This window comes from Prionailurus viverrinus, chromosome A1 (genome assembly GCF_022837055.1).
Source record: "Prionailurus viverrinus isolate Anna chromosome A1, UM_Priviv_1.0, whole genome shotgun sequence".
NCBI lineage: Eukaryota > Metazoa > Chordata > Mammalia > Carnivora > Felidae > Prionailurus > Prionailurus viverrinus.
In genome coordinates, this window is record NC_062561.1 from 178,320,592 (window position 1) to 178,331,687 (window position 11,096).

General features: G+C 42.4%; 1 protein-coding gene across 2 annotated transcripts in view; it reads left to right on the forward strand.

The window, feature by feature from the left end:
• The window catches only part of STK10 (serine/threonine kinase 10), a 116,824-nt gene extending 114,001 nt beyond the window's left edge, over nt 1–2,823 (forward strand). For both annotated transcript variants that reach the window (XM_047861367.1, XM_047861376.1), the window contains exon 19: nt 362–2,823. In XM_047861367.1, coding sequence (XP_047717323.1) covers nt 362–502 — 141 coding nt within the window. In that variant the 3' untranslated portion in view covers nt 503–2,823. The remainder of the gene's footprint in view (nt 1–361) is intronic.
• The last annotated feature ends 8,273 nt before the right edge of the window (nt 2,824–11,096 follow it).

Here is an 11,096-nt window from a genome sequence, read left to right on the forward strand (position 1 = left end):
CACCCACTGTTAAATCTGTCCATTTTCTACCTTGGGTCTTTCTCCATTCCATTGTTTTCCTGCCAGGAGACTGGCATCTACCGCCCCCCCCCCCCCCCCCCCCTTGAGATGGCATTTCACCAAACCGTGGCCCTTGATCCACAACAAAATCCTGCATGGTTGTGAAAGAAGGAAGCTAGAGGTGGTACCTGTCTTCTGGGTGATGCACTCTGGGAAAGGAAAGATGGAAGACCAAGTTACCCATGCAGCAAAGGCTTGTTGGGAGGGAAGGGAAATTTCCAGAGGAGGCCACTTTGGTGGGGGTCCTGTGTTTGGGAGATCCATGCCAATGGCATCTGACTGTGCCCTCTCTCTGTCCTAGGCTCTGGAAGAAGATCTGAACCAGAAGAAGCGAGAGCAGGAGATGTTCTTCAAACTGAATGAGGAGACAGAATGCCTGAACCCTACCACCCCAAACAAGGCCACCAAGTTCTTCCCCTATAGCTCTGTGGATGCTTCTTAACAGCCACCTGGGGCTGTGGCTGGCAGGTTGGCGGGCCTCCAAGGCCCTCCCATTCTCTGTGAACAAGTAACTCAGGACCCCCCCCCCCTTCCCTCTTGCTTCCAGGCCAACTCGCATCTAGCCCCTTGCCTTGTGTTACCCCAGCTATGCCCAACAGACCCCCCCCCCCCCAGTGTTCCTTAATTCTCGCTCACTCATGGAGGGCGAGGTTTTATTATGTGTTGCCTGATCCTAATGTATGTCCCCTCTGAGCCCCACATCCCTTCAAGGTGTCAGTGATTTGGGCTGCTAGTGGGGTCACGGCCCGGAAGGAATGGTGTTCTGCAGCCTTGAGACCCTCCTGCTTGCCAAAACTTCAGTTTTGCTATGTGTGGGCACAAAGCGCTACCATTAGTCACCATGAGTTTGTCCATATTGTGATTCTTGGTGTGGTGTCAGACAAGAACACGGCTCCTAACAGCCATTTCAGTTTCTAGCAAAGCCCGTCCTGCTGCCAGCTGCTCAGGGGGTGCCCTCATTCTTCCAGTAGCCCCCAATTTGCTTCCCTCTTGAGACAAGGCTGTGTCTACAATAGTGGGCTGGAGGAGAGCCTGAATCATTCATTCTGCTGGCCTTGGGTGTTTCTTGCCATCTTGTGTCCCTCTGCCTGCACACACATACATACACAAGGCTTGGCCCCGTGGCATTACCCAGGCTTGCCTCTGCTCTGGGCCTCTTGTGCCAGGTGGGTTGAAACATACTCATTGCCTGAGCCTGTGCCACTGAGCATGTTTAGGTGGAGCCATTGGTTTGAAGGGTGCTGGGTACTGGCACAAGATGGTATAGGCTGAACTGCCGGTCTGTGATTCCCTTTGGCGCCTACGCTGGATGCTGTGTTCAGGGATAAATTCCTCACCACACAAGACTTTCACAGCCTAGGCTGTTCCCGTCTCATCCTTGCCCATCCTGTCTGCAGGCTGTTTCCCTCTGCCCCTCCTAGCAGGAGTCTGGCCTCATACTTGAGACAGAGGCTGGTAGTCGCTGGGATTTCTGTTCAGGAAGAAAAAACATCAGGGAGAAATGCAATGCTTCCTGCCCCCAGCAACAGAGCAGATGCAAAGCTGCTTCTTCTCAGATGGAATCCTGGGCCTTCGGGTTATTCAGCTGGCCACCCACAGATTCTGATCCCACAGGCTGCAGGATGTAGATAAAAAGTAATGCTCAAACAGGCATTCAGTTTATCTACAAAGAAAGCTTTTTTCACTTTGATTTCTAACTTGAAACAAATATAAACAAATGGCTTCTATAGGACGATAACCTGCTTTAAATAAAACAGAAAACTGAAGGCGAGTTTGAGGAATCATGGATGACGTATTAAGTCTGGGTACTGTTTTGTCATGATGGAGTGGCTGACATCCCAGGAGGACTTTTTCCTTCTTCACTCCTACACGTTAAGGTTTGACACTTTGTCCTACAGCAATTCTCTGCAAGTTTCTTGGCACTGGTTGTAACTGGATCTTGGGGAGGGAGGGTTGCCATTCAGTAAGAAGGGACTTAGGGTTCCCAAGGCTTACATATGCAGTGAAGATGCTCTGCGGGCTGTGGGAAGGCAGTGGTCCTAAGTTGGTGAACATTTGAGCTTGCCTGCTTCAGTATTTGACCCAGATGCAGCAGTTTTCTGGTCTCACACAGATGAGACCAGTGAAACAATTGTCCTCTTTTATTCTTTTTGGTACACAGGTGCCGGGAAAATGTGACCTAGCAGCAGTGTAATTACAGAACACTGTCCGGGTTCCACCAGCCAAGGCTGGCCCTGGCAAATGGTCAGGCAGGGCTGGTTTGGGTTGTGTTTACACTATTGCCTGGGGTGTGAGAAGGGGCATTTACACGAAATGACGGTTTCGTGGTTCAGACGAAAGTCTTTGATCATTCCCCTATTTGGCTTTTCATTCACATTTGAATCTTGTTCAAGAGTTGCTGCTTTCCTGTTCAGTGCTGCCCAAGTCCTGATGGCTCCCCTCTCCTTTCTGGATGGGGGCCGGTTGGGTCCTCCAGCCTCATGACTGAGCCAACACGCATGCCCACCAGTGAGAAGGCCCACGCAGTATTCCGCATGCCCCGTGCTAATGTTTCCTCGGGAAGGGACAGATGGAACTGTTTCTTGTTTTCAGTCCGTTTTTGGCAGAGTAAATATAACTAACTTATATTTTCCCTTTATAAAGGATAGAAGTTATTTTTATGTAGTTTCAAAACTTTATACAAAACTTTTGTAAAATGTTCTCTACAAAGTTTAACTGCAAGAATGTAAATATGCTTCTAATAAAATAGCAAAAGGAGAGAAACCCTATTTGCATTTGTGCTTATTCTCTTGGGTGGGGTGGAAACAGCACAGCAGACTTAGCCACATTTGCCAGGCAAGAAAGGGTTCACCATCTTCTCAGTGCACTGGTGCTTTCCAGGTCACACGGCCAGTCAGACCTTGAGGTGGGTTTCTGTTTTGAAAGGAGTTATATTGTGTGTGTGTTCTCTACAGACATTGAACAACATTCTCATTCAACAATAAACATTTGGCCCCCAGGAGTTTCCAAATACTAACTTACTGAATCCTTTTAACAACCTGTGAGGAAGACATTGTCATTCCCATTTTATAGAGGAGCAAATAGATATGAAGCAAGGGTAAGGTCAGGCTGAACTTCACCACACTGGTAAATGATGCCTATGAAATTCAAATTAGACCTTCTGAGGTGCTGTCTCCACCACACCTCCTCTCCCACTCTCAGCTGCCCATTACACTCACTAAGAGTCATGCACTTAACTATCAGCTGCTGTATTTAAAAGCATTTTTCTGCCATGCTTCTAAAACCCCATTCAGGGGTTCTTAACCTGGGGTCTAAAGACCTCCCCTATCACCAGCAAGGGGTCCGAGGGTAGAATTCAGGGTGTTTTTGTTCCTGGATGGGAAAAGATTTGGTTTTTAGTTTGACTAAGCTCTGAAATTCAGTATTTCCTTTCTGTATGGATGCAGGCAACCAGCTCTGTTAGGATAAGTGGTACCTGAGACTGTCAGCAATAGAATTCAGAGATTTCATCTCATGTTACTGCTGTGCAAACACCTCAAAATTTTGTTCATCGCTTTGAAATAACAGTAGTTATCGTACTAATTGTTAGCTCCTGTTATTTAAGATTGAGATATTCAGGGGCGCCTGGGTGGCTCAGTTGGTTAGGCATCCAGCTCCTGATTTTGGCTCAGATCATGATCTTACAGTTCATGAGATCAAGCCCCAGGTGGAGCCTGCTTGGGATCCTCTCCCTCTCTGTCCCTCCCCCGCTCAAAATAAACATTAAGAGAAATCGAGATGTGCATATTACATATATAGATCACATCTATAAGCCAATATATATATAGATTTTCTAATATTTTGGTACCTATATTTCATTATGATAGGTTTCACTTGTAATCTATGTGCTTTACATTGTGCATCTGAAAGTATTCTCAGAAGGGGTTTGCATTCTTGGTGGAATGCCTTCAAATTAAGAACCTCTACTGTGTCTGCAGCCCTGAGCTGTCACTGTCCTAGAAACCTGCTGACCAGCAGGTGGTGGTCCACTCTCAGGGTGTCTCATATGTCTGTGACTTGGTGTGTTGGGGCAAGGGGTGCAGTGCAAACAGCAGCTGGCATGCCTCCCATTAAGGGACAGAAAAATGACGGGTTCCCAGGAAAAAGGATTCATGAGACTGATGAAGAAGATAATGCATCAAAGGATACATGGAACTTGAGAAATGAGATCGTTCCACAGTAACTGAGCCCTCTTATGCACTAAGTGCTTGAGGTGCTGAAATGAGTAAGACATTGACATGGTCTTCAAAATACTTGTCCTGCTGAGGAAACAGACCTGGAGAAAGAGTGTCAGTTCAGGCTGATGGAGCCTTGGAGAATGAGGGAAGAGCTCTCAGAGATGGTGATGCAGAATCTGGGAGGACCAGTATTCAGGGACTGGGTTGTGAAATGGTTTATGAGCCATGAGGCTGGAGAGAACAGGGCCAGACCCATGTACATGGGCTCAAGCTGACCCTTACCACCCCAAGGGCAGTAAGAAGTCTGGGAAAGAGTTTGCTCGGGAAGGACAGTTGAAATCATGACTGCAGCAACTCAAGAGACCAGCCGAGGACAGAGATTAACATTGATGCTGGTGGGAATGATGGCCCACAAAGGCTGGAGGCTTTAGGAAGGAAAGGACAGATGGTAGACCCCATAAGGGCAGGGAGTAAGACTCTAGCTGATCCCTAAACACCTAGAACCCAGCATGTTGCCACACTGAGTTACTCCGTCTGGGCTCCTCGTGCCATAAAGGATCTGAAAAGGAAGCAGCGGTGGCCTGGGGGCTGTAGACTGGATGTATATCAACCTAGTATGGTACCAGAGATGTTCACTAGGTCTGATTAACCAATGTGTTGCCAGTTAAAAACAAAACTGAGAGAACATCCACTTCCAGTGATGGCAGACTAGGTAATTCAAACCAGTCCTCTAAAGCTGAGGACAATTAGAAAAGCTGGACGAAAATATTCAACACGTCTACTTGAAGGCGCAAGAAAACTACAAGATAGTGAAGACTTACAAAGCCCAGATTGAAACAAGGACAGAACAGGGCACCTGGGTGGCTCAGTCGGTTGAGTGTCTGGCTTCGGCTCAGGTCATGATCTCACAGTTCATGGGTTCGAGCCCCACATCGGGCTCTGTGCTGACAGCTTGGAGCCTGGATCCTGCTTCGGATTCTGTGTCTCCCTCTCTCTCTGCCCTTCCCCCATTCACACGCTGTCTCTGTGTCTCTCAAAAATTAATAAATGTTAAAAAAAAAAAAAAAAAAAAAAGGAGAGAAGGCCAGAGAGATGATTCTGGTGCTTTACCCTGAGAACATTTGCTGATCCTAGAGAGGGTATAAATGTGAACCTGACCAGCGTGCCAGGATCTCTGCAAGGAGAATTTGTACATGTCGTCAGTGCACTAGTTGCATCCTGTGTCCCAGTTTTTTTTGGCTGCTGCTCCCAGGATGCCTCTTGATTGCCTGGATCTGGGGGCTGAAGTGCGGGGAGGTTGTGTTCCAGGGTCCCATGGGACTATAACAACTGGAGACAGTTCATGGCAGGCTATCACTCCCAGAATACTACTGCACAGACAGTAAATTAAAACACACCCCTAGTTTTTCTGTGAAAGAGGTTCAAATGCTTGTTCTGGAGCTGTGGCCTGAGGGGCAGGCTTTAGGTTTAGCACACATCTAGAGGCCTATGGAGGTGCCTATGTAGGCTGGGGGAATACCACCTTTGTGTTCTCCCTCTGCCTTGCTCCAGCTCTCTAGTATCTCCCAGAAACGAGCATATACACTTCTCTGGAGCCCTGATTTTTGCTAATGTCATCCATGGAACACCTCCAGATCACCTTGTCTGGTGGCCAGCAGGGTTCATGCTTGTGGTCTCACAGTACTGTATATATTTGCATACTCAAAAGCTGCTACCTGAAGGTCTGGCTTCCAATCAGCCTGAATCTAGATGCTGAGATCCCCTACTTTAGGATGGACAGAGCTTGGTACACCCTCAACAATGAGAGCTTTACATTAAAAATAAAATAGGCTGCATGGAAAATCATAAAGGTTCAAGAGCTAGACAAGGCTGAACAATAATATTCATCTCTTACACAAGGCCACTCCTTCAAGACTAGAAGAGGTGGTTGTTTCACTTAATACATAGAAACAAACACAGAGTCAAGCAAAATCAGGAAATAGGAATATGTTCTAAACAAAAGAACAAGATAAAACCTTAGGAAAAAAGTCTTAATGAAATGTGTAAGTAATTTGCTTGATGAAGAGTTCAAAGTAATGGTCATAAAGATGTTCACCCAATTTGGGAAAAGAAGGATGCTCACACAACTTGGAAGAAGAATGGATGAGCACAGTGAGAACTTTAACAAATGGATAGAAAATATAAGAAAGTACCAAACAAGCCTCAGAGCTGAAGAATACAATAACTGAACTGAAAAATACACTAGAGGGATTCAACAGCAGACTAGATGAAGCAGAAGATCAGTGAACTCAAACACAGGGAAGTGGAACTCCCCAATCAGAGGAGCAAAAAGAAAAAAAAAAATTTGAAGAGTGAAGACAGCTTAAGGCATTTACAGGACAACATCAAGTGGACTAACATTTGCATTATAGAGGTCGCAGAAAGAGAAGAAAGGGGCAGAAATGTTACTTGAAAGAAGTAAGGCTGAAAACTTCCCTAAGCTGGAGAAAGAAATGAACACCCAGATCCAAGAAACCCAGAGAATTCCAAAGAGATAAACTCAAAAGACCCCATACCAAGACATATTATAATTAAAATGTCAAAAGTTTAAGCAAGGAGACAAATCTTAAGAGCAGCAAGAAGAAAACCAACTTGTTATGTACAAAGGAACCTCCATTAGACTCTCAGCAGATTTTTCAGCAGAACCATTGCAGGCCAGAAGGAGTGGCATGATACATCCAAAGTGCAGAAAGAAAAAAACCTTCCAACCAAGAATACTCTATTTGGCAGAGTTATCATTCAGAATTGAAGCAGAGAGAGTTTTCCAGGTGAGCAAGGCTAAAGGAATTCATTATCATTAACCTGACCTTAGAAGAAATGCTAAATGTACTTTATACACTGAAAAGAAAGGGTGCCAATTAGTAACAAGAAACCATATGAAAGAATAAATCTTACCAGAAAGGTAAATATACAGTAAAGATAGTCGATCAATCATTTATAAAGTTAGTATGAAGTTTAAAGAATAAGCAGTAAAATACTACAGTAATTAGTCAAGTAATACACAAGATAAGTATAAAATTGTGCCAACAAAAACATAAAACAGGCTGGGGGAGAGTAAAAACATAAAGCTTTAAAATGCATTCAAATTCAAGGTGTTATCAACTTAAAATAGAGTGTTATGAATATAGGTTGTTGTATATAAGCCTCCTGGTAACCACAAAGCAAATACCTATAGTAGACACACAAAAGATCATGAGTAAGGAACCTGAGCATACCACTAAAGAAAGGCATCAAGCCACCAAGGAAGAGAGCAAGAGAAGAAAGGAAGAGACAGAAACTACAAAACAACTAGAAAACAATGAACAAAATAACAATAGGTACATACCTATCAATAACTACTTTAAATGTAAAAGGACTAAATTCTTTAATCAAAAGACAGAGTGGCTGAATGGAAAAAAAATAAATAAAACCCATCTACATGATGTCTACAAGAGACTTACTTCACATGTAAAGGACACATACAGACTAAAAGTAAAGGGATGAAAAAAGATGTTCCACACAAATGTAAACCAAAATAAAGTTGGGGTAGCTATAATTATATTTAAAAAATCCCACTTTGGGGTGCCTGGGTGGCTTAGTCGGTTGAGCATCCGACTTTGGCTCAGGTCATGATCTTGTGGTTCATGAGTTCGAGTCCCACATTGGGCTCTGTGCTGACAGCTCAGAGCCTGGAGCCTGCTTCAGATTCTGTGTCTCCCTCTCTTTGCCTGTCCCCACTTGTTCTCTGTCTCTGTCTCTCTCTCAAAAATAAATAAACATTAAAAAAATTAAAAAATAAAACCCACTTTAAAACAAAAACATAATAAGAAACAAGGGCACATTATATAATGATAAAGGACACAATTCAATAAAAATATATAACTTTTTAAAATATTTATAGACCCAACACAGGAGCACCTAAACATATAAAGGAAATATTAACATACCTAAAGGGAGAAATATCAACACAATAATAGTAAGGGGTGTTAATATACCACTTACATCAATAGATAGATCATCTGGAGAGAAACTCAATAAGGATAAATCAGCCTTAAATAACATGTTGAACCATACAGATTTAACAGATACATATGGAACATTCCATCCAAAAGCAACAGAATAACATACATGGAATGCTCTACAGAATAGATCATAGTTTAGTCCACAAAACAAGTCAATAAATTAAGGATACTGAAATCATATCAAGCATCTTTTCCAACCACAATTGAATGGAACTAGAAATCAATTACGAGGAGAAAACTGGAAGGGTGACTGGGTTAGTCAGTTAAGCATCTGACTTTGGCTCAGGTCATGATCTTGCAGTCCATGACTTCAAGCCCCACATCAGGCTCTAGGCTAACAGCCTGGAGCCTGCTTTATATTCTGTGTCTCCCTCTGTCTCTGCTCCTCCTTTGTTCGTGCTCTCTCGCTCTCTTTCTCTCAAAATAATAAACATTAAAAAAAAAACCCTGGAAAATTCACAACTATGTGGAGATTAAACCACATGCTACTGAACAACCAATGAGTCAAGAGAAATAACAAAAATTTGTTGAGACTAAATAAAATGGAAATACAATATCCCCAAATTTATGAGATACAATAGAAGTAGTTCTAAGAGGGAAGTTTATACTGATAAAGGCCTATATCAAGAAACAAGAAATATTTCAAATAAATGTTTGAACTTGACACCTCAAGGAACTAGAAAAAGAACAAAATCCAAAGTTAGTAGAAGGTAGGATATAACGAAGATCAGAGTATAAATAAATGAAATAGAAACTAAAAAGATGGGGGGGTGCCTGGATGGCTCAGTCATTTGAATTTCTGACTCTTGGTTTCTGCCCAGGTCATGATCTCTCAGTTTTGTGGGTTCAAGACCTGTGTCTGGCTCTGTGCCAGCAGTGCAGAGCCTGCTTAGGATTCTCTCTCTCTCCTACTCTGTCTGCCCCTCCCCTGCTCATGCTGTCTCTCTCAAAATAAATAAAACTTAAAAAAAAAACAACTAAAAAGACAATAGAAAAGATAAATGAAACTAACAACTGGTTCTTTGGAAAGATTAAAATGGCACACCATTAACTAGACTTAGTCTCACCAAGAAAAAGACAAGGGTTCAAATGAAATCGGAAATGAAAAAGGAGACATTACCGATACCACAGTAATACGAACACCAGCAAATTGGACAAGCTGGTAGAAAAGAAAAAATTCCTAGAAACACACAGCCTTAGAGGACCAAGTCACGAAGAAATAGAAAATCTGAATATACCAATTGCTAGTAAGGTGAGTGATTAGTAATCAAAAACCTCCAAACAACAACAACAAGAACAGCAAAACAAAACAAAACCAAAAAACCTCCCAAGAAATAAAAGTCCAGGACCAGATGGCTTCACTGGCTAATTCTACCATCCTAAGAATTCATACCAATCCTTCTCAAACTCTTCAGAAAAACTCAAGAGGAAAGAATACTTCCAAACTCATGTTATGAGGCCAGTATGACCCTAATAACCAAAACCAGACAAAGATTCCACAATAAAAGAAAATTACAGGCCAGTATCATTGATGAACATAGATGCAAAAATCCACAACAAAACATTAGCAAACCAAATTCAACAATACATGAAAAGGATCATATGCCATGACCAAGTGGGATACCAGGGAGGGATGCAAGGATGGTGCAACATCCACAAATCAATCATGATACACAACACTAACAAAGCGAAGGATAAAAATCATATGATTTTCTGAATAGATGTGGAAGAAGCGTTTGACAAAATTCAACATCCATTCATGATCAAAAAAAGTCTCGACAAAGTGGGCTTGAGGGGACATACCTCAACATATAAAGGTCATAATATGACAAGCCCACAGCTAATATCACACTTAACAGTGCTTTTAAGATCAGGAATAAGACAAGGATACCCATGCTTGCCAGTTTTTTTCAACACAATACTGGAAGTCCTAGCCAGAGCAATTAGGCAAGAAAAAAAAAAAGCATCTAAATTGGAAAGCAAGAAGAAAATGACCACTATTTGGAAATGACATGATACTAAATGTAGAAAACCCTAAAGATGCCCCCCCCACACACAAAAGTGCCTGTTAGGCCTAATAAATTAAGGAAAGTTCCAGAATATAAAGTATGCTACTTTATAAGTTTCTACACATTAATAACAGACTATCAGAAAGAGAAATTAAGAACACAAGTCCATTTACAATTGTATGGGGGCGCCTGGGTGGCTCAGTCGGTTAAGCGTCTGACTTCAGCTCAGGTCATGATCTCGCAGTTTGTGAGTTCGAGCCCCGCGTCGGGCTCTGTGCTGACAGCTCAGAGCCTGGAGCCTGCTTCAGATTCTGTGTCTCCCTCTCTCTGACCCTCCCCGACTCATGTTGTTTCTCTCTCACTCAAATAAGTATTAAAATAAAAAAAAAAACAATTGTATGAAAAAGAATAAAACACCTAGGAATAAATTTAACCAAGGAGATAAAACACCCATACACTGAAATCTATGAGATACTGATGAAAGAAAATGAAGAGGACACAATTAAGTGGAAAGATATTCCATGCTCATGGCTTAGAATATTGTTAAAATGTCCATACTACCTAAAGCAATCTACAGATTTAATATAATCCCTATCAAAATTATAACATCATTTTTTACAGATATAGAACAACCCTAAAATTTTTATGGAACCCTAGAAGACCTTGAATAACAACAGCAATCTTGAGAAAAAAGAACAAAGCCAGAGGCATCACAATCCTTGACTTCTAACTATATTACAGGGCTAAAATAATCAAAACAGTATGGTGTT